This window comes from Manis javanica, chromosome 15, assembly GCF_040802235.1.
Source record: "Manis javanica isolate MJ-LG chromosome 15, MJ_LKY, whole genome shotgun sequence".
Taxonomy (NCBI): Eukaryota; Metazoa; Chordata; class Mammalia; order Pholidota; family Manidae; genus Manis; species Manis javanica.
This window is the reverse complement of record NC_133170.1, coordinates 13,965,105-13,991,477: the sequence shown is the minus strand read 5'-3', so window position 1 is coordinate 13,991,477 and position 26,373 is coordinate 13,965,105. Positions and strand designations below refer to the sequence as shown.

Genomic DNA, 26,373 nt, shown 5'->3' with positions numbered 1-26,373 from the left:
CCACCCTCCATAAATGTCCACGGCAGCCCCTGAATTTTATTTCCCTTGCTCTCCATTCAAAGCAGTCCTCTTAGGCCTGCGCCACTTTCTCCTGTGTAATGTAAATGAAGTCTTAAAGTAATCAAGCTGAAACCTGAGACCAACATGTAAATGACTCTATTCTGTGGATCTCCTTTCCTTAGAGGCAGTCATCCTGGGGCTAGGCATTTCCTTTTCTGCAGCCCTGGGAAAGCAAAACAGGCTTGTGACTTAGATCAGGACTCTGGCAGCAAGAAGTCACACACTGTCCCTGCTCTCAAGGGAAGCTCGTGCAGGGAAAACTAGGAAAACTCCCAAAAGGCGTAAGTAGGAGCACATGGTAAGGTCCCACTAAATCCAGAGCTCCGAGGCAACTCTTGCTAAGTGGGAAGGCAAGAGGGGAATCAAGGCAAGGTACGGGCCGCGCTGGTAAGGAGTGGTTAAATCCAGTAGGCCTGGCAGAGGAGGTGACTGACCACTGTCACCCAGGCTACCAGGAGAGGGGACGCCCTCACAGAGAAAGGCCGACCAGGTGTCACAGTGTCGCACACCTATCTTTCTGTCTTCCAGGTGGGAGCTTCCTCTTCAAGTTTAAAGCCAGACACGCCTCTGGCATCATTCTAAAGAACTGGGAGCAATTTTGATCCCCAGACCCTGAAAAAAAAAGTGCTTTATCTTCTGCACACAAGCCTGGCCTCAATACAAGCCCTCTAATGGAGAGGCTTGGCCCCTGAGAGAAGTATACAATATAAGGTTATGCAGCTAAATTTATTTTAATGCAAGGAAGGAAAATAGTCAAAAGTCCCATAGCCTACAATATGGAACTAGTTTTCTAAATTATTTTGGTAGAAATCTATTCTACTTATTGAGTTCATTATCTTCAAAAATTGAGAGGTTTTTAAACTAGACTCCCTAAAACAGAAGAAATTTATCTTCTGCAATACAGCCTGGCTTTAAATGACTGGAGCTAGAATTGTACTTGCATTTCATTTCTAGCCACCTGGAGACACACAGTCCCTATCAGTTCAGAGCCTTCCTCAGCCCTGTTAGTCTGGGAGCATCTAAACCTTAACCCAGTTATATAAACTGCTCGCCTGTAGAGTGTATTCTTGAAAACTGAAATACTTTCAATCAAATAAACTAAAAGGAAAGGCAATTGGATATCAGTAACTCAAGTCTCTGTGTCAGTTTATCTGCCTGGGTATATGTTCTTTTTATGAAGAGTGTTGCTAACTGTAGTCATTATGTCTTTGTGTGTTTGTGTGTCTAAGCATGTAGATCAAAGATTTTTCTACCTCCGGATGGTATTAATGAAATTGATTTAAAGACAAGCGCTTGTGAAAATTGGGCATTCTAAAACTTCCAGAGAATTCTAATAGAAAATATTAAGCATTAATGCTAATTTAAGTTGAACTGAAACGGACATGTCCTTATGGTTATCAGCTGCCTAAGTTTACCCAAAGTCATTTAAGTTGATATTACCTGCTAAATCTTTCAAGAATAAAATGTTTAGAGGCTTGACTTAGTCTAATATTCAGTAAAGGTTTTGTAAGTAGTCTAGCATAGTTGTTAAGAATGAGTAAACTAAATGTAGCAAGTGAACTTAATAATAATTGTGTGTTACAGTGTGTATACCTATCTACAGCCTGAGAATCTTTGTGGTAACCTAAAACCATAAAGTTTTGCTAAGTTAAGAAGATACACTTTGTGTTTCGTGAGAGATTGTGCTGTAAAGCTCATAGTTACAGAAATTATAAAATGTTCATAAATTTGTCAATCTAAAGAATGCTAGTATAACAGTTTACAATAGCCTGCTTCTCAGTGTTTACTAAACATTAAGATACCTAATAGTTTTAAGTTCTAATAGTTAACTCTGATATTTTCCAGAGGGCCCCTGGAACATGTCAGAGGACTTTTTTGTCATTGGAGAAAGTATTTGGCTACTTTGGCTTATTTATCTGATATATAATTACCTGCTTAATTACCTGGAAAGCACTGTCAAAGGGAATGATACTAAACTTTGTTACTGAATGTTTTGTGTTACAGAAATATCAGAATTTCCTTATGTCAACTGTCTTACAGTAAGCTCTCATCAGATTTTTAACCATTGTCATTTGTAAGTCTTTTGTCATTTATAGTCACTGTTTTATTACTCCTAAGCTAGTAAAGAACTAGATTTCAGCAGAACAGGTATTGATTACATAAGATTAAGTAAACTAAGGAAGATGATTTTGTGGCTTTTTCTTTCAAATGTTGCTCATAAAGTGTTTAAAGCTTTTTTCCTCTTAAGCTAGCAACAGTTTAGTAAATGACTATCTTTATAAGCAGAATTGAAACTTTATCTTTCTCTCTACCTGATCCCTCCAGGATTTAAAAACTTTCATAGACTATTTTTATATTTCATGGCAGTATGTTTATTTGCATAAGTTCAATAAGAATCTGCTTTCCTTGTAAAAGGACCAATTAAAAACACAGATTATACTACCAAGGCTTTGCCTAGAATGTTATACCTGAGAGACATGTGCATATAGCTCAGATATGAACAGCTTTAAGGAACTAAGGTTGACTTTATAAAGCCAACAAAGCCCTTTGGAAGAACAGGCCTGGTACCTTGCTTACAGGGTTCCCAGCAGCCTTACCAGGTGAGTAAGGAAGGTCACTTCCTGGCAGGTGCAGGAACCTCAGGATGTCTTGACCTCGAGAAGAGAGGAATTCACCCAAATCTACAAGTACCGCAGGCAAAACCTGAGGGCAAGTCTTACTTGGCTTTCTGGCCTGGAGAGGCCTTTAAGAGTTCAATCTGAAATTCCTTACAAGAAGTTCCAGCAAAGCACATTTAAAAGAGCCTATGTAATCAATTGCTCTTCTTGCTGCACTTATGCAAATAATAAAGCCAAGTGTTAATTATTTTCTTACTCTGGTTACTTCTAACAAAAATGAGGGTGATTTTGGAGAAAAGTATTGTTTCAGTAATGCAGCCTTGTCCATACTAAATCCTAGTACTAGTCATTGAGACATAAACTAGATCCAGAATTCTAGCTTCTTCAAAATATCTGACTATGATTTCCCAGAGGTTTTAGTTTTCTCCTATCATTTCAATTAAAGTTTACTATTTCTAGTTCTCATATTCAACCATGCATTCTTAATCTTATCAAGTTTGTCCTTCCAGAATGGAAAATCCAACTCCAGATACTGCTACTTAACTTAATAACATGATTTATTCTATCTTGCCTAGAAGCCACAAAACTGCAAGTATTAATCGAAATAGAACCTGGAATAGAAGTGCCCATCTTCCAAGGCCCTCTCAACCATCCACTGATGGAGACCTAGCAGCACCCCTTACTGCGCCCCCTCTCAGCATGAAGTAGCCAGAGTGGTCATCGCCCCCTTTCCCTAGCCCCTAGCAGCAGCTAGGGTCTCTATCTGTAGAGGGGGGAATGAGATAGGGACCATAGATGTAGTCAGAATAGAGTGAAGGCCTCCGGAGGGGGAGGGTGGGATATCTGCAGTCAGAGCAATGTAACTACATGCAAAGAAACCACCCCCCTGCTAAAACTCTATGTTAAACATTGAGCTCTAGAATCATTCTTCAGTGAAATCAGTTAATGTTCCCCAGATAAAGAAGAGTAGCACACGTTTTATTATGCTAATCATTTGTAACCATGTGTAAGATTCACTTTAGCATGCTAAAAGGCCCAGGCCTATGTGCTGTCTTTCCTCCTTCAGATCTGACGAGGTAATTCTGCAAACTGAGCACCTAACTTAGCTGCAGACCCAGCTGTAGACGGCATAGTAAAGGGCAGGAAGAATTCCATCTTAAAGATAAGATTGCATTTTAACACCCAGGAAGTTCAAGAGGCAAGATTCTTTAGCAAGTAGACAATACCTCAGCCCACCTTGGGGGCTGGGCAGGCAGCCTTTTGATGTGCTCCCAAACCAAGGTGCCGGTGTCCCAGAGAGAAATCAAGGCAAGAAATTCCTTACAGTTAAGTTAATTTTTAATATTCAGGGATCACTTAACAAGTCCCCACCCCTAAGTTTTTTCATGTTCTCGAAAAATCCTCAACTGCCTATAAAACCCCCTAGACAATGCACCCCCCAGGAGGGGACTCTCTTGTCCCCTCCTGGCGTGAGCCGGGAGCTCTGTCCTTTCACTTTATCTCTAAATAAAAGCCTGTACCTCGCATCTGGAAAAAAAAAAAAAAAAAAAACCAGAGGGAAAGTGTTTTTAAGACACTGTTAACTGCTCCTTGGTCATAAACAGCACACGCTTTTTCTGTTCATCACTATTGGCAACTTTTTCGCAATTCAGCAACAATGTTTCTTGAATAAATATCTACCCAAGGCCACCATCCCTCCCTCAGCAGCAGTGAAACACAACCCTTTAAGCTGCGGCTGTGGATCCTCACACTGCTCCCAATATTTAATGGGGTTTCTTAACTTTCAGGAGTATCTTGCCACAGGTAATGTTGTACCTAAGACATGTGCATGTGCTCCTGTGCTTTTTGCTGGTGAATCTCCCAGAGACCCCAAATCATTCACTACAGAAGCGAACAGTTCCTTCTCTGCAGATAGAAATCAAGTGTGGTCCGTATCAGGACGAAGATACTGGTACTGTTAGTTGCCAAATAAAAGCTTTAAGGCCATATGTGTGAATCAGGAAAGCAGGCTAAACTTTCAGAGTGTGGGGATCCGGGGAGGTGGTCTTACAGACAAGACCGAGCACAGCCTCTGGAAACGATGAGCTTGGTATGTGCTCCAAAAAATAGGATGGAAAAAATTATATTCAAAGATTTCCAAAGTTATCCTAGAGCAACTTCTGAATGGCTGGTGGAATAAAACTAATTTTTATTTTCAAACAGCTGCAAACTTACAGGCAGTGAAAGTGTAGACAGAGTTTGTAGGTCACTCTGAGAGGCATCTTGGGTTCTGAGTGTTCAGGCCCACTGCCCAAGAGAACGGAGAAGCCTCCTTTCAGCTTTTTACTCCTTGCTTTCCCTCAAATCCTCATATCAAATGTGCATGAGATATACACTCTGGAGAAAGAATATTTGAAAATAATCCCATTGTAAAGATTCCTATTGTCTGAATCAAAGATTTGTTTCTTTCACATTGAACAGCATGGCAACTGTTCAGCAATGATTTATTACACCCTCAGTTCTGACCTAAATACCATCTCACCATGTTGGCAAGCGTGTTGTATTGATATCCTCCCACTATAAGGTATAGAGACCCAACTGTAGGATGGATAATATAGACAAGGGTTTGGGGCCAAATATGGCCTGCCACCTGTTTTTGTAACTAAAGTTTTATTAGAACACAGCCACATTCAACCATTTAAATTTTTTTCTCTATGGCTGCTTTCATAACTACAGTGGCAGCATTGAATAGCTGCAATAGTGATCTCTTATAGACTGCAAAGTCTAAAATATTTAATATTTAGCCCTATGCAGAAAAACATTTGCTGACCTCTGGTATGGAATAATTCTTCTGATAGCAATAAATTCTGATAAAAATTGGAACTTAGGGCCACCCAGACACCAATGTGAAAGGCTGGAATGAATTCGTATGTGGCTGGTGACCCACTACCATCCTTGCCTTGAAAATAACATCTGATACCACAGTTAAATCTCTGAGTACCGTGCTTCCTTCCACATCTGCACACCCTGCCTGTACCTCTCTGAACAGCGAACATACTATGTGTGTTCTCTTCCCCTCACCGCACAAGTTCTTCTCTTTCAGTGAGCACTGATCTTAGACTTTATAAATAGAGTTTCAGGTTGTCTGTAATTTGAGGGGACTCAATTTTTTCACTTATTGCTATGGTTCATCCATTTTGTTGCATACTATATCATTGTAGTTAATTTGTTTTTACTGTTGCATAAAACTCAGTTGGATGAATGTACCACAATTAAGTCATCTACTTTCCCTTTGATGAGCATGTGGGTTTGTGAAATAATAGAAAATGTATATTGATCTCTGCTCCCTGTTCCTGGCACAGAGCTCCCCAAACCCTTGTAAATTCTTAAGTGAGAAGAGCACCATTAGCATGTTTTATTCTATTGAAGTGATTCTAGGTAAGCTCTTGGATGGGGGCTGGTCACCAGAAAAACCAGGGCATGTTTAGAAGCTTGGCATTTCCAGCTTCACCCTCACTCTCCATTGTGGCAAGAGGGGATGGAAATGGCCTTAATAATTGATCATGCCAATGTGAGGGAGCCTCCATAATATCCCTATAGTAGAGGGTCTGGGGAGCTTCCAGGTTGGCAGACACATCCACACTGAGAGGGTATCACACCCAACTCCACAGGGGCAGAAGCTCCTGCACTGGGGACCTTCCCAGACCTCCCTTACCTGTCTCTTCATCTGGCTGTTCATCTACATCCTCTGTCATATTGTTTAACAAACTGGTAAAAGTAAGTAAGTGTTTCTCTGAGCTCTGTGAGCCTCTCTAGCAAATTAGTTAAACCCAAGGTGGAGTTGTGGAAACCTGTGATCTTTAGCCAGTGAGTCTGAAGCCCAGGTAATAACTTGAACTTGCATTTGGCACCAGAAGGGGGCAGGAGCAGTCTCGTAGGACTGAGACCTTACCATGTGGGATCTGATGCTCTCTCTAGGTAGACGGTATCAGAATCATGTTGAATTGTAGGACCCACAGCTCATGTCAGAGAGAGAGAGACACACCCCCTCCACACACACATCTGGTCTCAGAAGTGTTGTAAGTGTGGTAACAACATGAAAGGAAAGTTGACACACAGGAAAGAAAGATACAGGAGGAAAAACTGGGTGACTTTTCTTACACAGAATGATCTGCACTTCTAGTCTCCTTTCTATTGGTACTTTCTTTGTATTTTCCCGATTTTTTTTTGTCCTTTACTTACTTATGGAGGACTTCCTCAATCTGATTTTCTCTTTCATTACTTTATTCCTCAAGTTTTATCCATTCAGCTGTATTCATTATGCCAGTTATTTTTTATACATAATACTCCTTCTCTGTCCTTTTTGTGGGTTTTTTGGTTCTTTTTTTCACATTGTTAATAATCATCCTTTATCTTTTTATATTTATGATGAAAATTAAAATTTTTCCCATATCTGTTCTCATATTTTCCTACTGTTTGTCTCTAAAACAATCTGTTGTTTCTCTTTACAAATGTTTCTGCTCTCAAACACCATGTAATGTGTGCTTAAGCCCTCATTTTACTCTGGAGATACTGGCTAATTTGTCAGGCAATGCAGGGAAGTCCAGATCTCATTTTTTATCAGCCAAAATTAAATCAGAGGTGGAAAAGATGTACCTTTGGATATGGAATCCCAGACACCCCCTCACACACACACGTATACAATAAATCATCTCTTCCTCCAAAATAACTCTTGAGGCCAGGTTTCTATTATTTGTTCCTCAGATAGAAAGAGCATTAGGAGGAGATATTCTTTCAGGTATAATTCCCTAAACCCAGGACAGAGGCAGCCCCCTGGGTGTGTGGTCTCTCAGTCATGCAGGGCCTCAGGCTCAGTGGGCCCTCATGCTTGGCATCATGCTCTGCAAGTCCTTAGATTTAGGAAACAAGTGGTCCAACTCATGTGGGTGAAATTTCTGTGATGATGATGAAGAGAAATGCCTGTGCATCAAGAATGGGGAGCAACAATTTAAGGGATCAAGAGAAGGAATAGTTCCAGGGAGGAAATTTCCAAGGAAAAACAAAATCAGTACATTGTGTTTGAAGTTAAGTTGTTATATTGAGTGTTCACACTTGCTGATGTAGAATGTAAGCACAATGAGGACAATAAGTAGCACATAATAGATACCCAATATGTTAATTTTTCTGTATTCCTATCATTCCTTCTATTTCTGAACAGTTTGGGAAGAATTAGTGATAGAAACCAAAAAAAACTAAGTAAATAAAAACACAAGGCAATTATTAACTCCAGGGGAAACAAAAAGGTATATAAGAAAATAAATGCAATCATAGTCAAAATCAGCTGTGAATAACATTTACACAGTCTTAACTATATAAACGCTGACTACTTATTCAATCAAAACTATTCACTTTATTGGGATGCTATCAAAAAATGTGTTTTGTATATAACTGTATGTGGAAATATATTGAGTGGGTTATTTAAGAGAATTACATCTTCCATTGGAGGAAGTACTTAAAAGGGGAAAGCCAATTACTTAGTTAAAAAAAAAAAGTGATACCAGAAAAAAAAACAGTGAAATGTATTAAATAGTTGCCTCTGATGAGAGGAGTTTGAAAATGGGAAAAAGCGAAGTCTCTTATTTTTGTTACAAATCTTATAAAAGTATTGACATTTGCCTGCATAATTTTAATAATTATAAAAGCAAACTTTTTAAATCTAAAATAAAAACTACATGGAGCCAATGCACTCAATGACCAAAATTATGTGGAAAATGGGAGTCAGTACATATCAAAGAAAAGTTAAATCATGGTAAGTTTCCTGAACTATAGTTACAATAGAAGTTTTAACTATTGATACATGCAACAATCTGGATGAATCTCCAGAAAATCATGACTTGCATTTGCATAACCTAAATGTACTTATATTAATTTATTTTATTTTTCATTACAAAAGTAAAACATCCTTATTAAGCATATTTGGCTGCTTCTGATTAAAATAAACTTTTATGAAATATATTCAGAAAAAATATATTCAGACTTAGAAATCTATCACATTAAATTACTAGACAGAATCCATGATGGTTGAGAGGAAAACAAAACCATTGCTCTGGAAACAGTCAGACATATATAACTTTTTGATATCTTAATCAGATCTAGACATAAATATAGATATGCAGATATAGACTTAGATGGAGATACACATATAGATACACCAAGTATTACAAGTTACAAGTTAGAAATTAGTCTTCACAGTGGCCTACTTTCCTGCTCACTGCTAAGCAAGCCCTCAAAATAGAAAGGGTAGCAAATTAAAAATATATGTCTGATAAAATACGTCATGCCTTCTCACAAAGTAAATTCACAGAAAGATTGATTTGGACTGGATTCTCAGGACCAATTAACATGAATTGACACCAGTGTGGTCAGGAATGGCATAAAGAAATCAAACTGTCAGCCAGGTCCCCAATTTATAAATCAAATCAGGTCTGTAGCAAAATGTTGTAGATAAATCACAGTAAGAAGTGCCAGAAGAAAGCACTGGGCTCCTTTGAACTAAAGGAATTTATTTGACTGTGGAACTGATACAGAACGTTGCCTTCAGTTCTGTATGCTTCAAAATGGCACACTGAAGGGAACAACAGTAAGAATAAATGTGGCTTAAAAACACGATATAACAGGAGTGAATCAAAAGGTTTGGTCCTTAGGTAATTACCTAAAAGGGGGCTAAATTAATTATGTTCAGTGATAAGTACAGAAAACTAACAGTGGCTTAAGTGTAGAAAGGTTTCAGTGTTTCAGGCAACAAGAGGGCTTACACAATTGAGATTTAGGAAGTGACTCAATTATGCATTTAGAGGAGGATTTTTCCATCTCTCCCTTCCATATCATTAGTAGATATATCTTCAGCTTCATACTTGTGAGTTCATGCTTGCAAGATTGTTGCTCTAATCCTAATTTCACATTCACCCAGACAGGAAGGAGGAGAGGGAGAGAAGGAGGAACTAGGGGTACCTGCATCAGAAGCACAAAGGCTTCCCCCAAATCCCCAGCCCACTTGCTCTTCCTCATTGGCTAAAACTGTGTTATGTAGCCACCTCAGCAGCAAGTGTGAAAAGACAGGTATTTTTAGGGAGCACATTGTAAATTCAGAAATTAGAGTTCTGTTAGTAAGGAAGAAGGGAAGGATGTATATTTGATGGGCAACTAAGAGCAGATGTGCTAATAAAGGCAGTGTAGAAAAACAAGGCTTCATACAGAATAGAGCTTTCAGAAACAAGTGCACTTAGGGGAAGGCGAAAGAAAATGGATCATCCTAGGAAAAAGAGATGAAGGACCTAGAGATATAAAAGGAAAACAGGAACATTCATGTTTTGTGATATTCTTAGGTTTGTAAATGTTTTGATACATTTCTAAATTACCTTTCAATGTGAGTAAAGTAGTTGCATTATGTGTCCATAAATCATGTCCATCTGATAATTGACATTAAATTCCTTTTCAACAGCATTGATAAATACAGAAAAAGATAGTGTAGGTTTCTGGGTCAGCTGGCTATGGCTGAAGAAAGGAGGAATAAATGGGCATCTGATTCTTTACAAACACCAGATGCTGCAATTATTCTATAACTGATAAAACTTTTGATTACTTAAAAAAAGACAAAAAATGAATTGTGGCACAGCCAGCTGACATGTCTCTTAAATGTTCCATCTTCTTGAGGAAAAACTTCCCTCCATGAATACAATTTCACAGCCACAGAATAACATTTTTTGGTGGTATTCAAAATGTTTTTTAAACTGCTGTTTAAAATGACATACAGTAAATGACCTGACCTGAACCAAAACAGAAATTGGTTAAACTTGTCTCTCCCAAGTCTAATGATGAAGTGAGAGTTATTCACGTTAAGTTTGATGTGTTTAGACAAGCATTGCTGTTATGGTCAATCATTGTTATGATATAACTGAAGTCCATTTTGACAGCTAAAATTCTAAAATCTCATGTAAACCAGAAAATATTTTCAAAACTAAAAAGGAATGATTTGCTACAACTTTCATGTAAATCTGCCTTGGGTTAATGTGAACTTGAAAAAAATTAATGGATAATGCAGTATTTGTAGTATCATTTGAAACAACAGAAAATTTTTCCTTTTAAAACAGGTAAAATTATATAAGAAATACAATCTATTCTTAATTTCAGTATTTTATATCAACTAAAATAAATAAGCCACATCCATTTAATACCACAATGTAAAATTTCTCTCATTTGGAAGGAAATATGCTTTACCTTGTTTACATCATCATTTGCTTTATGGGTAACACAAGTGATTTCAATAAACAAAAATATAAATACAAAGTGTTGCTCCTTTCTATTCCCTTATAGCTAGCTATATATAGCTACTATATCTACTCCCTTATAGCTAGTATAACTAGCTGTGGAAATATTTTATTTATTTTGAGGGAAAAAACCAGGAATTTTTCTTATCTTCTATGTAGCTGATGTTAAAATGTTTCCTTACACTCTAAAATGGAAAATAATTAAACATCAAGATAATTAAATCCTTCAAGTGATGTCACAATAACTTTATATGTAGAAAGCATATGAATTAACAAATAAATACCATGGAACATAAATGGAAATGATTTATTCAAAAGCAGCATGAAAGCTATAAGGTCCAAACATAATATTCTTTATTTACAGACTCTACAGAAAAGGATATGCAAATTGTATCATAATAACATTTCACACTGAAGGACATCTTTCAGAAATTTTACTCATGACTCAAAACTTTTAAAAGGCGGGGGATTAAAGATGGCAGTGTGAAAGGAGAGACAGAGGCTTCCTCCTAAAACTGGATATAATTATAAAATTTAATTGGTGCAACTAATCCTGAGAGAGCAACAGGAAAGAGGATGCATCAGACTGCACACACCTGGAGAAAAGAGCAGACCTCAGCGAACGGGGTAACATACCAGAGCTGTGGCTCCGCGGCACCCGAGCCCCTCTCCCACCCCAGCTCACCGGCGGGAGGAAGAGAAACAGAGCAGGGAGGGATTGGAAGGCCTGGGACTGCTGAATACCTAGCTCCAGAGATCTGCTCTGGGAGCACAAACCTACATTTCATGGTGCCTTCATGAGACTCGCATGACTACCGGGTTGGAAAGTTAATACAGGCAGAGTTCCTGGGGGGATTGGGATTCTGGCCACTTGTGGAAAGCAGGGATCCATATCCAGCTGCTCTGGAACAAAAACATACCTGTGCGACCAGCCCACTGGCTCAGGCAGTGGAGACAACCACAGCAGCCAGAAGGCGGGGAACAGCTCCTTCCTCCCCCCAGGTACCAGCACAGCTCCCCTGCGACCCCCGACATTGCTTCAGGGGCTGAGCAGCTCCAGAATAGAGCTTCTGGACACTAGAGGGCACCATATACAAACATGAAAAGCCAAAGGAACCTTGTCCAGAGTAAAATTGTTAATACAACTCCCAAGAAAGATTTAAATGATATGGACCTTGTGACTCTTCCTGAAAGGTAGTTCAAAATAAAAATCATCAACATCCTAATGGAGGTACAGAAAGACATCCAAGAACTCAGGAATGAATTCGGGTCAGAGATCCAATCATTGAAGAACACAATGGAGGGTATTAAAAGCAGGTTGGATACGGTGGAGGAGACAATAAATGAAATAGAAACTAGAGAAGAGGAAAACAAAGAAGCTGAGGCACAGAGAGAAAAAAGGATCTCTAAAAATGAAAGAATATTGAGAGAACTATGTTACCAATCCAAGCGGAACAATATTTGCATTATAGGGATACCAGAAGAAAAGAGAGAGAGAAAGGGATAGAAAGTGTCTTTGAGGAGGTAGTTGCTGAAAACTTCCCTGGGAAGGAGATAGTCTCTCAGGCCATGGAGATCCAAAGATTTCCCAACACAAGGGACCCAAGGAAGACAACACCAAGACACATAGTAATTAAAATGGGAAAGTTCAAGGATAAGGACAGACTGTTAAAAGCAGCCAGAGGCAGAAATAAGATCACATACAAAGGAAAGACCATCAGACTAACATCAGACTTCTCAGCAGAAACCTTATAGGCCAGAAGGGAGTAGCATGATGTATTTAATGCCATGAAGCAGAAGGGCCTGGAACCAAGATTACTTTATCTGGCAAGACTATCACTTAAATTTGAAAGAGGGATTAAACAATTTCCAGATAAGCAAAAGCTGAGAGAGTTTACCTCCCACAAATCATCTCTGCAGTCTATTTTGGAGGGACTGCTATAGACGGAAGTGTTCCTAGGGTTCAATAGCTGTCACCAGAGGTAGTAAAATCACAGTAGGGAGGGTGGAGCAGCTGATTGCAAGGCAAATGCAAAATTAAATTGACTATCCCCAAAGTCAATCAAGGGATAGACAAAAAGTACAGAATTTGATACCTAATATATAAAGAATGAAGGAGGAAGAAAAAGGAGGAGAAATAGAAAAGAACCTTTAGATTGTGCTTGTAACAACACACTAAGTGACTTGAGTTAGACTCTTAGATAGTAAGGAAAGTAACCTGGAATCTTTGGTAACCATGAATCTAAAGCCTGCAATAGCAATAAGTACATACCTATCAATAATCACCCTAAATGTAAATGGACTGAATGCACCAATCAAAAGACATAAAGTCACTGAATGGATAAGAAAAACAAGACCCATCTATATGCTGCTTACAAGAGACTCACTTCAAACCAAAAGACATGCACAGACTAAAAGTCAAGGGATGGAAAAACATATTTCATGCAAACAATAGGGAGAAAAAAGCAGGAGTTGCAGTACTAGTATCAGACAAAATAGACTTCAAAATAAAGAAAGTAATGAGAGATAAAGAAGGACATTACATAATGATAAAGGACTCAGTCCAACAAGAGGATATAACCATTATAAATATATATGCACCCAACACAGGAGCACCAGCATATGCGAAACAAATACTAACAGAACTAAAGGAGGAAACAGACTGCAATGCATTCATTTTGGGAGACTTCAACACACCACTCACTCCAAAGGACAGATCCACCAGACAGAAAATAAGTAAAGACACAGAGGCACTGAACAACACACTAGAACAGATGGACCTAATAGACATCTATAGAACTCTACACCCAAAAGCAACAGGATACACATTATTCTCAAGTGCACATGGAACATTCTGGAAATAGACCATATACTAGGCCACAAAAAGAGCCTCAGTAAATTCAAAAAGATTGAAATTCTACCAACCAACTTTTCAGACCACAAAGGTATAAAACTAGAAATAAATTGTACAAAGAAAGTCAAAAAGCTCACAAACACATGGAGGCTTAACAACATGCTTCTAAATAGTCAATAGATCAATGACCAAATTAAAATGGAGATCCAGTAATATATGGAAATAAATGACAACAACAACACAAAGCCACAACTTCTGTGGGATGCAGCAAAAGCATTCTTAAGAGGAAAGTATACAGCAATCCAGGCATATTTAAAGAAGGAAGAACAAACCCAAATGAATAGTCTAATGTCACAATTATCAAAATTGGAAAAAGAAGAACAAATGAGGCCTAAGGTCAGCAGACAGAGGGACATAATAAAGAACAGAGAAGAAATAAACAAAATTGAGAAGAATAAAACAATAGAAAAAATCAATGAAACCAAGAGCTGGTTCTTTGAGAAAATAAACAAAATAGATAAGCCTCTAGCCAGACTTATTAAGAGGAAAAGAGAATCAACACACATCAACAGAATCAGAAACGAGAAAGGAGACATCATAACTGACCCCACAGAAATACAAAGAATTATTAGAGAATACTATGAAAACCTATATGCTAAGAAGCTGGAAAACCTAGAAGAAATGGACAACTTCCTAGAAAAATACAACTTTCCAAGACTGACCAAGGAAGACACACAAAATCTAAACAAACCAATTACCAGCAAAGAAATTGAAGCGGTAATCAAAAAACTACCCAAGAAACAAAACCCCAGGGCCGGACGGATTTACCTCGGAATTTTATCAGACATATAGAGAAGATATAATACCCATTCTCCTTAAATTTTCCAAAAAATAGAAGAGGGGGGAATACTTTCAAACTCATTCCATGAAGCCAACATCACCCTAATACCAAAACCAGGCAAAGACCCCATCAAAAAAGAAAATTACAGACCAATATCCCTGATGAATGTAGATGCAGAAATACTCAACAAAATATTAGCAAACTGAATTCAAAATTACATCAACAGGATCATACACCATGACAAAGTGGGATTCATCCCAGGGATGCAAGGATGGTACACCATTCGAAAATCCATCAACATCACCCACCACATCAACAAAAAGAAAGACAAAAACCACATGTTCATCTCCATAGATGCTGAAAAAGCATTTGACAAAATTCAACATCCATTCATGATAAAAACTCTCAGCAAAATGGGTATAGAGGGCAAGAACCTCAACATAATAAAGGCCATATATGATAAACCCACAGCCAACATCATACTGAACAGCGAGAAGCTGAAAGTTTTTCCTCTGAGATCGGGAACTAGACAGGGATGCCCACTCTCCCCACTGTTATTTAACATAGTACTGGAGGTCCTAGCCACAGCAATCAGACAAAACAAAGAAATACAATGAATCCAGATCGGTAAAGAAGTTAAACTGTCACTATTTGCAGATGACATGATATTGTACATAAAAAACCCTAAAGACTCCACTGCAAAACTACTAGAACTGATATCAGAATACAGCAAAGTTACAGAATACAAAATTAACACACAGAAATCTGTGGCTTTCCTATACACTAACAATGAGCCAATGGAAAGAGAAATCAGGAAAACAATTCCATTCACAATTGCATCAAAAAGAATAAATACCTAGGAATAAACGTAACCAAAGAAGTGAAAGACCTATACCCTGAAAACTGTAAGACACTCTTAAGAGAAATTTAAGAGGACACTAACAAATGGAATCTCATCCCATGCTCTTGGCTAGGAAGAATTAATGTCAAAATGGCCATCCTGCCCAAAGCAATATACAGATTTGATGCAATCCCTATCAAATTACCAACAACATTCTTCAACGAACTGGAACAGTTAAAAAATTCATATGAAACCACCAAAAACCCCAAATAGCCAAAGCAATCCTGAGAAAGAAGAATAAAGTTGGGGGGGATCTCACTCCCCAACCTCAAACTCTACTACGAAGCCATAGTAATCAAGAAAATTTGGTACTGGCACAAGAACAGAGCCACAGACCAGTGGAACAGATTAGAGACTCCAGACATTAACCCAAACATATATGGTCAATTAATATTTGATAAAGGAGCCAAGGACATAAAATGGGGAAATGACAGTCTCTTCAACAGATGGTACTGGCAAAACTGGACAGCTGCATGTAAGAGAATGAAACTGGATCACTGTCTTACCCCATACACAAAAGTAAATTCAAAATGGATCAAAGACCTGAATGTAAGTCATGAAACCATAAAACTCTTAGAAAAAACATATGCAAAAATCTCTTGGACATAAACATTAGCGACTTCTTCATGAACATATCTCCCTGGGCAAGGAAAACAAAAGCAAAAATGAACAGGTGGGACTATATCAAGCTGAAAAGCTTCTGTACAGCAAAGGACACCATCAATAGAACAAAAAGATACCCTACAGTATGGGAGAATATATTCATAAATGACAGATCCGATAAAGGCTTGACATCCAAAATATATAAAGAGCTCACACACCTCAACAAACAAAAAGCAAATAATCCAATTAAAAAATGGGCAGAGGAGCTGAACAGACAGTTCTCCAAAGAAGAAATTCAGATGGTCAACAGACACATGAAAAGATGCTCCACATCGCTAGTTATCAGAGAAATGCAAATTAAAACCACAATGAGGTATCACCTCACACCAGTAAGGATGGCCACCATCCAAAAGACAAACAACAACAAATGTTGGCGAGGTTGTGGAGAAAGGGGAATCCTCCTACACTGCTGGTGGAAATGTAAACTAGTTCAACCATTGTGGAAAGCAATAAGGAGGTTCCTCAAAATGCTCAAAATAGACTTACCATTCAAGCCAGGAATTCCACTTCTAGGAATTTACCCTAAGGATGCAGCACTCCAGTTTGAAAAAGACAGATGCCCCCCTATGTTTATCACAGCACTATTTACAATAGCCAAGAAATGGAAGCAACCTAAGTGTCCTTCAGTAGATGAATGGATAAAGAAGATGTGGTACATATACACAATGGAATATTATTCAGCCATAAGAAGAAAAGAAATCCTACAATTTGCAACAACATGGATGGAGCTAAAGGGTATTATGCTCAGTGAAATAAGCCAAGTGGAGAAAGACAAATACCAAATGATTTCACACATCTGTGGAGTATAAGAACAAAAGAAAAACTGAAGGAACAAAACAGCAGCAGAATCACAGAACCCAAGAATGGACTAACAGTTACCAAAGGGAAAGAGACTGGGGAGATAAGGGTGGGGAAGGAGAAACGGGGTATTATGATTAGCATGTATAATGTGGGGGGTGAGGGAAAAAGGAGGGCTGTGCAACACAGAGAAGACAAGTAGTGATTCTCTATGCTGATGGACAGTGACTGTAATGGGGTTTGTCGGGGGGACTTGGGGTAGGGGAGAGCCTAGTAAACATAATGTTCTTCATGTAATTGTAGATCAATGATAACAAAATAAAATAAATAAATAAATAAATAAAAATAAAAACTTTTAAAAGGCTAAGGAATTGTAAATTTTCTACAACAAAAAGGATACAGATAATAAAAAAGATTTTATATCTGAGTTTGGAATTTCCTGTGTAACTTAAGAGTGTTTTCTGGTGATATGGATTGAAATTGAAATTAAACTATGAAGCTTCATTTTATGGCTTGAGCAGAGCTTGGACACTTTTATAAATTTATCAAATAGGGTTGGAAACCGCCAAAGGAAGGCTACCTGTTGGAATAAGGAGCCTGACTCTGTTTTTGATGTTGGACTGCAGACAGATTTCAAGTCTCACCCCTCCCCTCCTGCCCCACACTGGGGCAAGTTGAGGGAGCTTGGGTGTGCCCACGTTTGGCACTGGCAAAAGCAGAAACCATAACAAGGCCTGGCCCACATGTGCCAGAACCCTCACCCCAGGTTAATCCCCTAATCATAATTCATAATCAAAGCACAGTTGGTCCACCTTCCTTGCTCTCCGAAACCATTTTTGGATCAGTTTGAGAGCCTGCTCTGCTCTTCCTAGAAAGCTCAGAAAACCTCATTGTACGAATAATAAACCTTTTCATTCCTGTGTGTGTGTGTGTGTGTGTGTGTGTGTGTGTGTGTGTGTGTGTGTGTGTGTGTGTGTGCGTGCTAAGATCCAAACCAATTTCTGTGTGGAAGTTCCATCCTGATATTGTGGGGTGACCACAACACCTATCTATCTAAAAATATTATCTGATCTAAAAATATTACAGCAAACTAATTAAGAAAGAACAGTAATATTTCCTAAGGCAAATTCATACCTAACCAACACTAAACACAATGGTTGATCTAACCATACTATAAAAGCTCAGTCTTTATAGGAGTAGACCTACTATGCTAATTCTGAAGACTTAAGAAACTTTTATTGAGTATATACCAGTTAAGCCACTATGCTAAGTACTGGGGTTGGGGGCATAGGTGACAGAATCAAAAGGGTATAAAAATATAGTCCTTTCCTCAAAGAGGAAGCCCAATAGGAACACACCCAACTCTAACACAATAAACACAATAATAAATAAATTATTCCTGTCTGAGAATGCTGAGGAAAGTAGCATTTGAGCTTGTCATTCACAGATTACAGATTTCTATGGGTGGGACAAGGTGGCCTGGAATGGAGGAGACAAGGAAATTGGTGATGTGTTCAGAGAGCTGGGAATGTATCACAAGGAAAAGTGGTGTGGAGGGAAATATAATACTCCTTTCATTAGAATTACTCTAGTGGCAGCATGAAGGAAAAATTAGAAGCAAAAAATGAAGGAAGAAAGATCCATGCAGAGCTGCTTTTCATAGTCCAAATGGGAGAACAAGGACTAAAATAGGGCAGTCATAATCAAAACTGAAACGAAGAAACTGAGAAACACTTCTGAGTTGGTAGGACTTGGGAAACTAAATTTTAGGGTTGAGGGGGTATAGTGTTAAGAAATGCCTCCAGTTATCTAAATTGCATGAGTCTGATATTTATAAAACAAAATGGTATATCATGAAGTTAAATGTAATTTTTATGGCTAATTCAGTTCCAAAAACTAAGAACGTAATAATAGGTACCATGCGTATTTCTGCTACTAAACCTTTGGTTTTTGAGTTATTTCTTAACTTGGGTTGCCAGATCATTGATTTGGACCTATCCAAATGTTACTGGGCTTCTGAGATTCGGTATAGTTCTACCTCCTCTATGAAGTTTTCCTTGTCTACTCCAGGCCCCACTATTCTTTTCTACCTCTAAATACACACTACAGTATGTAGCAATAACCCCTACCAATGGCTGCTCTCCCTGAGGAGTCCATGTTTCCAAGTTACTTATATCTTACTTTTAACCTATTCCACACCCAGTATGCAGTTTTACTTAACTCATTAACACTAAAGTGGGATGCACCGCTAGCCCTTTCCTAGTGCTCTTCCGTAAAGGTTTCTTAACTCTTAGGAATCGCTAAATGTTACATATTCAGGCCATGTGCAAATGATCAAAACAGAAAGAACATACCACATCCTGGGGGCTGCAAGTGTGGTGCAGTCTATGTAGAGTTCAATCAGTGTGAGATCATGTGAAAACAAGCCACAGAAGTAAATAAAGCTATATCTAAATGGACTTAAAGGACTATTTCCTCCTCTGAGAAATGCTTTGTTTGGTTGTCTAAGCTAGTGAAAGGAATTTAAATCACTTATGGAACAGCCTACTAATTATCATATTAAAGCTAATTACTAGGGACATCAGTAAATACCTGTGATTAGATGTGGTAGGTTTTCCTGTTTATATAGAATAGTTACTTCCAGAGTTCAGAGAATTAAAGGGGGGCTGGTAATTACCAGTTTGAGAGTGAGCCATTTAGAGAAATAGTACCTTCTTAATATTGTATTATAGACCCCAGGGAAAGTCATAGTAAAGGTCATAGTAAATAATAAAATAATGAAAATAGTGGCACTGTATAATCTGAATATATTAAAAAATACGTTTTTTAAAAAGTTTAACCATTTCTCAAAACAAATGATACCACCAAAAAAAAGGTATTAGCAGTAAAATTAAGATGGGAATACGTAAATCAGCGTTCACACGTGCTAGTATTTACTGGAAACTTTACTGGAGGAATGTTTATTCTGACAAAAGGTAGAGCAACTCTATATATTACTGGAAATTTTATCTGAGATCAAAATTGTAAATGGAAACAAGTTAGGGAACAATTCGGCCGAATTGCTTTGCTTTGATTTGATTAATATATTAGGAAGAAGGTGCATTCAAAACATAACGTCTTGGATCGCTAGGTGAAGGGTAAGGAATGATGTTGCCTAAGGCTCCTTCTACCAATAGGAGTTTAAAAGCTGAGCCTATGTCTAATTTCTCACAAGTACGGAGAGTGACAACTTAAGAGCAATTCATTTAGTCTAAGAACGCTCGGGCTCCAGGAAAACACTGGTTTGTGGACAGTTTGCCCCCCCATCTTCTTTCCTTTGGGTTTGTTTTGCCTTCTCTTTGTCAAATCTCCGTGGGAAAACGACGTTCAGGTGTAGTGCCAGCAACGCAAAACCCCGACCGTGGGGAGACGCCTCGGTGTTTTTGAAATGCAGCCCCCGGCGATGAACTGGGAGACTTAAGTCTGAGCTCCCGGGCACCCGTAGCTCAGCGTCTCCGCGTCGGGAACCGGAAGTGGCCGCACCTCGCCGCTTCCTCTCCGGGAAAGTCAATTCCCACGGTTCTGCCCCGCGGCAAGCCGTAAACCACCGGAAGTCGGAGAGAATGGAGGCATTGCGGCCTCCCCAGACGGCGGGGAAGTTCGTGGTGGTCGGCGGTGGCATCGCGGGCGTCACCTGCGCAGAGCAGGTAGGCGTGCGCACAGGCAGCCTCGCCTCTTACTCGACTCTGGAGGCCGTGGCCCTCGAACTCCCTCCCGTCCTCTCCCCGGACCCTCCTTAGCCGTTTCCTTTGCCCCCACCGCACACTTCATCCCATATTAGAGATTGTGTTGGTTTTCAGTTGACGTCTACGGTGCCTGGCAGCTTGGCCTCCGGCGCAGGGAGCTGGAATGGGGAGCAAGTTGTTTGGGGGGAAACCCAAAAGTAACTGAACCAGGGTCTGATCCTGGTCATGCCAGAGCAGACAAGGGCTTATAACCAGCAAGTACTTGGTTAGAATATTCAGCCCCCTTTTTTAATTTGCTGATGAAATTCAACTTCTTAGTGCATCGCATCGTAACTAATTGGCAAAGAAACCCTTATGTAACTTTCCTGTACTTTGAACTCCCAAGACAGAAGAGATTCCATCCTTAGGAATGTTTGGTAAAACAACCAGCAAGGGATTAAATGCAGCAACGCTGTGCTTTCCTGGTTACAGTGAGTAATCAGATCATATATGTATATGTTTCAAAAGAACAAGATTCTTTTGTTGATATAAAGTAAACATAAGCAATTACTGAAGTCAGAAGAAAAAGTGCAAGAAATTCAAGAATTGGATTTATGTAAAGATTTTTGGATGTGTATTTTCCATTTGTTCAAGTAAATGCCTATGACTCAGGCACTGTACTACGGTTGATCAGTCAGATATAAACAGAGCGTGGTACCTCCTTTATAGGGACTCCCACTCTAGTGGAAGAGACGTAAATAAGTCACTCGTCAGTGTGTTTGCTATCTTAGGGGCACATGTGGAATTGGTAGGGAGTGAGTTAGGCACACCTGTGGAGTTGGTAGGGTGTGAATTAGACAGGGGGTAACCTTTCTCAAAGGAGGAATCGTTTTCACTAAAGTCTACAGTAATGACTGTAGACAACAGGTAGACAAGAAAAGACAGATACTCCGAAGGGCAGCAAGGGTGGAAAAGCATGGCACGGTCTGGAGCAGCAAAGCTTGAAGCACATGGTGCTTGGAGGAGGTGAACAGAGGAAAAACCAGGATACTTGGTAGAGAGAGATCAGCAAGGGTCTTAAAAATCTGGCTAGGAAGTTAATAAGTTACATGCAGTCAGATGAGTTTAAGCAAATGTAGTAATGGAATCAAATGAAAAATTTTGAATGATGATTAGTTACAGTCTGTTTGGGCAGGGACAGCTTGTGAATATGAGGCTGGAAGGCCGATTTAATGGTGATTTTAGTAGTATAAAGTTTTGAGTGCCTGGTATGGCAATGAAAACCAAAAGTTGGGAAATAAAGTATAAGAATATACAGAGAAAAGAAAGATGGAGAGAGTGATAATGTTGTCAAGTATTATAGAAAGTTCAAATAAGGTGATATTAAAATGAATCTGATGGGCTTTAAGGGTATGTAGGTGAATTGAAGGTGTTTAGGGTTTTTTCTCCTTTATTGAAATATAATCGACATCCAATATCCCTATTAGTTTCAGGTACATTGTGGTGATTTGATATATTTATACATTAGGAAGTGATCCCCACGGTAAGTCTAGTTTCCATTAGTTAGCCTAACATCATTGACTATATTCCTATGCTGTGCTTTACATCCCCATGACTTGTTTATAACTGAAAATTTATACCTCTTAATTCCCATAACCTATTTTGCCCACCCTCTACCCCTCCCATCCTGGTAACTAACAGTTTTCTGTATCTATGAGTCTGTTTTCTGTTCTGTTTTGTTCATTTGTTTCGCTTTTTAGATTCTACATGTAAGTGACATTGTACAGTACTTGCCTGTTTCTGACTTACTTCACTTAATCATAATGCCCTCTAGGTCTACCCATGTTGCCTAAAAGTGGCAAGTTTCTTTTTTATGGCAGAGTAATATTCCATTGTAATGTACCACATCTTTATTCATTCACTACTGAAGGACATAGGATGCTTGCATATCTTGGTTATTGTAAATAATGCTATAGTGAACATAGGCATCATATATATCTTTGAGTTGGTGTTTTCATTTTCTTTGGATAAATAACCCAGAATGGATTTGCTGGATCATATGGTATTTCTATTTTTAGTTTTTTGAAGAACCTCCATACTGCTTTCCACAGTGGCTGCACCAGTTTATATTCCCACAAACAGAATAGGAAGCTTCCCTTTCCTCCACATCCTCGCCAGCACTTTTTATTTCTTGTCTTTTGGATAATGGCCATTCTAACTGGTGTGAGGGATATTGATTTGCATTTCCCTGAAGATTAGTGATGTTGAGCATCTTTTCATGTGTCTGTTGGCAATTTGTATGTTTTCTTTGGGTAAATGTCTATTCAAGTCCTCTGCCCTTTTTTTTAATGAGTTGTTTTTTGGTATTAAATTATATAAGTTCTTTATATTTTTGGATATTAACCCCTTATCTGATGTATGATTTGCAAATACATTCTGCTGTTTAGTAAGATGCCTTTTATTTTATTGATAGTTTCCTGTCCTGTGCAAAAAGCCTTTTATTTTCATGTATTTACATTTGTTAATTTTAGCTTTTTTTGCTTTTGCCTAAGGAGACTGGTCCAAAAATATTGGCAAGACTGATGTCAAAGAGATTACTGCCTATGTTTTCTTCTAGGAGTTTTATGATTTCAGGTTTTTAATCCATTTTGAATTTATTTTTGTATATGGTATAAGACTGGTTCGGTTTCATTCTTTGACATACAGCTGTCCAGTTTTCCCTATACCATTTATTAAAGAGACTGTCTGTTCTCCATTGTATATTCTTGCTTCCTTTGTCATAGATTCTTTGGCCATATAAGCATTGGTTTATTTCTGGGTGCTCTATTCTGTTTATCTATATATCTGTTTTTATGCCAGTACCATACTGTTTTCATCACTATAGCTTTATAGTATAGTTTGAAATCAGGGAACATGATACCTCTAGTTTTTTTCTTAAGATTATTTTAGCTATTCAGGTCTTTTGGCATTCCATGCAAATTGTAGGATTCTTTGTTCTAGTTCTGTGAAAAATGCCATTGCTATTTTGATGGGGGTTGCATTGAATCTGTAGAATGCTTTTGGGTAGTTGGGCATTTTAACTAAATTCTAACAATCTAGGAGCATAATATCTTTCCATTAATTTGTGTTTTCATTTTCTTTCATCAGTGTGTTATGATTTTTTGTTACCAAGTCTAAGCTCTTGCCACTTTCTGCATGACAGGCAAATAAGTTGAGAGACAAGGTGTTGTGGCAAAGAAAGCAACTGTATTCAGAAAGCCAGAAGACTGAGAAGATGGCAGACCAATGTCCTAAAGCACCATGTTAACACGGGGTTAATTTCAAGCTGCTTTTACGCTAGGGAGAGGGGGAGCAGTTATTGGGTGACTGAAGGCTGCAGACATCTGGGCACCAGCAAGGATCCAAGGAGAGCTGAGAAACTCTGTATCCTTGTTTGTTGACTCTTCTTGACTTAGGTCTGGTCACAATATTTCCATAAATCTTTGACAGGGCAATAATTTTTGTACATGTTTCCATATCTCCTTGGGGGAAGCAAGCTTTGGGGGAGGGGCTATTTTTAGAAATCTCGAAGTGCAAAAATTACTTCTGATGATTAATAAATCTACATGCAGGGCTGAGCAGAAACCCTTCCCCTCTTTTTGGCTGAGGGTGGGAGGCCAAAGGTTAAAGCAGCAAAGGAGACAAATACTGTATGGAGACAGATATGCTAGGCTTTTTCTAGCTCTTACATTTTCAGTGTGCAGGTCTTTCATCCACTTGGTTAAACTTTTTCCTCTTACTCTTTTTGGTGGCATTTTATTATTTCTGGTGCAATTATAAAATGGGCTTTTTTTTTTATTTCTCTTTCCGTTAACTCGTTATTAGTGTATAGAAATGTAATCAGTTTCTTTATGTTAATTTTGTATCCTGTAACTTTACTGAATTCATTTATTCTAATAGGTTTTTTTTTTGTGGTTGAAAATGTTGTTTTAATGATACAGTTGGGGTGGAAGTGGAGATTGGTGGAGTTGAGGAACCACTGTGTGAATTTAAAAAATTGTTTCAAGAAATTTAAAATGAGAACAAAAGAGGTTGTAGCCAGAAGAAATGTTGAAACAATAGCAAGTTGAGCCTCTAAATTCTATTAAAGCATTATTAAAATGGTTTTGTCTTCCCAGAATATATACTGGTAGGGCATTTGGAAGAGGCAGGGGTGTCAAAGCACTTGGGAAATGTCAGGCTAAGATTCTAAATATTTACTGTAGAGGATTTGCTTCATTTCATCCCACTGAAGGGAAAAGAATGTTATTTTAAAATAAGTAGGTCTAACTTAATTACGAAGATAGTTTCTTCTTATCCTCTGCATTATAACTTTAAAATGGTATATAAATAGATTAATAATTACACCTCTTTATATCACCTTTCTTGTTTAGGTCTGTTAGCATTAAATGTAATATTAATTTTATCAATATCAGAGTTGAACATTATGACGGCCCCATAAATATGAACAAGATGCAGGATAATGGGGACCTTTAAATGAGGAACAGTGAGTTTTTAGTTTCCTAGGTAAATAACATTATTTAAATTGCATTTTCCCTATCTCATAACATACTTCCCCATGCTACACTTAATACTTGAAGTTATTTATATTTTTTCTCTTTACTTTTTTTTAAATAAGTTGGCTATTCACTTTCCATCAGAAGATATTCTCCTGGTAACAGCTTCTCCTGTTATTAAAGCAGTTACAAATTTCAAGCAGGTAAGAACCTTTATATAACTCCCTTAGTATGAATTTTTAATCATTTCAATAACTTGCACAGCAATTAGAATTTGAATTGTTTAAATGGCAAATGTTCTTTTGATACTTATTTTAAAATCAAAGCTTAAAGTTGAGAATTACTCAGATTGAATACCAAAAGTATCTGAAATGATACTGCACTTCTTATCTTTTTCTTTCATCTTTTCCTTCCATTCAAAATTATTTTTTAGAAAAATTTAAACTAGATTCTTTGGAGGAAAGGGTGTTGTAAAGACCTAAGTGTGATTACAAATATGTATGTATAGCTTCATTAGAAATAGGTGTGTGAACGTCGATGTGTGTTTACAAGTCATAAAAGTGCTTCTGAGCCAAGTTAACACTTGGAGGTAATTAATGTTTCATATGTGTAATAAGCATCTCAGAACACTTTGTAGTTCCATGAATTGCTATTACACATATAACATAATAGGAGTCTAAGATCATTTGGGTCATAGTATCATAGAAGAGTGGTTTCCAAGCATTTTTAAAACCATACTTCACCTGTGAAAAAATTTTGAGCTGATATTCTTATGTATATTTATGTTATATACGTGTACTGCAGTGCTACAGTTAAAAATGTTATAATGCTTAGACCAAAAAAGTAAATAAATAGTCAATCTTCCCATACTTCAGTGAAGACTATTAACAGAGTGTTTGATTTAATATAAGTTTTCTCTTACACTATCCTGGTAACAGAATATAACTTTCCCATCTTGTAAACCCCCTGAACCAAGCATAATTTAATGCCATATGTTGCTCCTTTATAACCTGCCTAGAGATACTTAAGATATCTTTGTACACAGGTACAACATAAACAGTTACGGCTTTGGGAGAAGCAGACATCAAATTAT

General features: G+C 38.1%; 1 protein-coding gene across 4 annotated transcripts in view; it reads left to right on the top strand.

Moving 5' to 3' along the window:
* The first annotated feature begins 20,550 nt into the window (after nt 1-20,550).
* Nucleotides 20,551-26,373, top strand: part of PYROXD1 (pyridine nucleotide-disulphide oxidoreductase domain 1) — a 33,382-nt gene continuing 27,559 nt past the window's right edge. Inside the window, exons 1-2 of one of the 4 annotated variants that reach the window (XM_073223011.1) lie at nt 20,551-20,727; nt 25,403-25,483. In XM_073223011.1, the coding sequence (XP_073079112.1) occupies nt 20,644-20,727; nt 25,403-25,483 (165 nt within the window). In that variant the 5' untranslated portion in view covers nt 20,551-20,643. The remainder of the gene's footprint in view (nt 20,728-25,402; nt 25,484-26,373) is intronic. The other 3 variants (XM_017662298.3, XM_073223012.1, XM_073223010.1) reach the window with 3 other exon arrangements.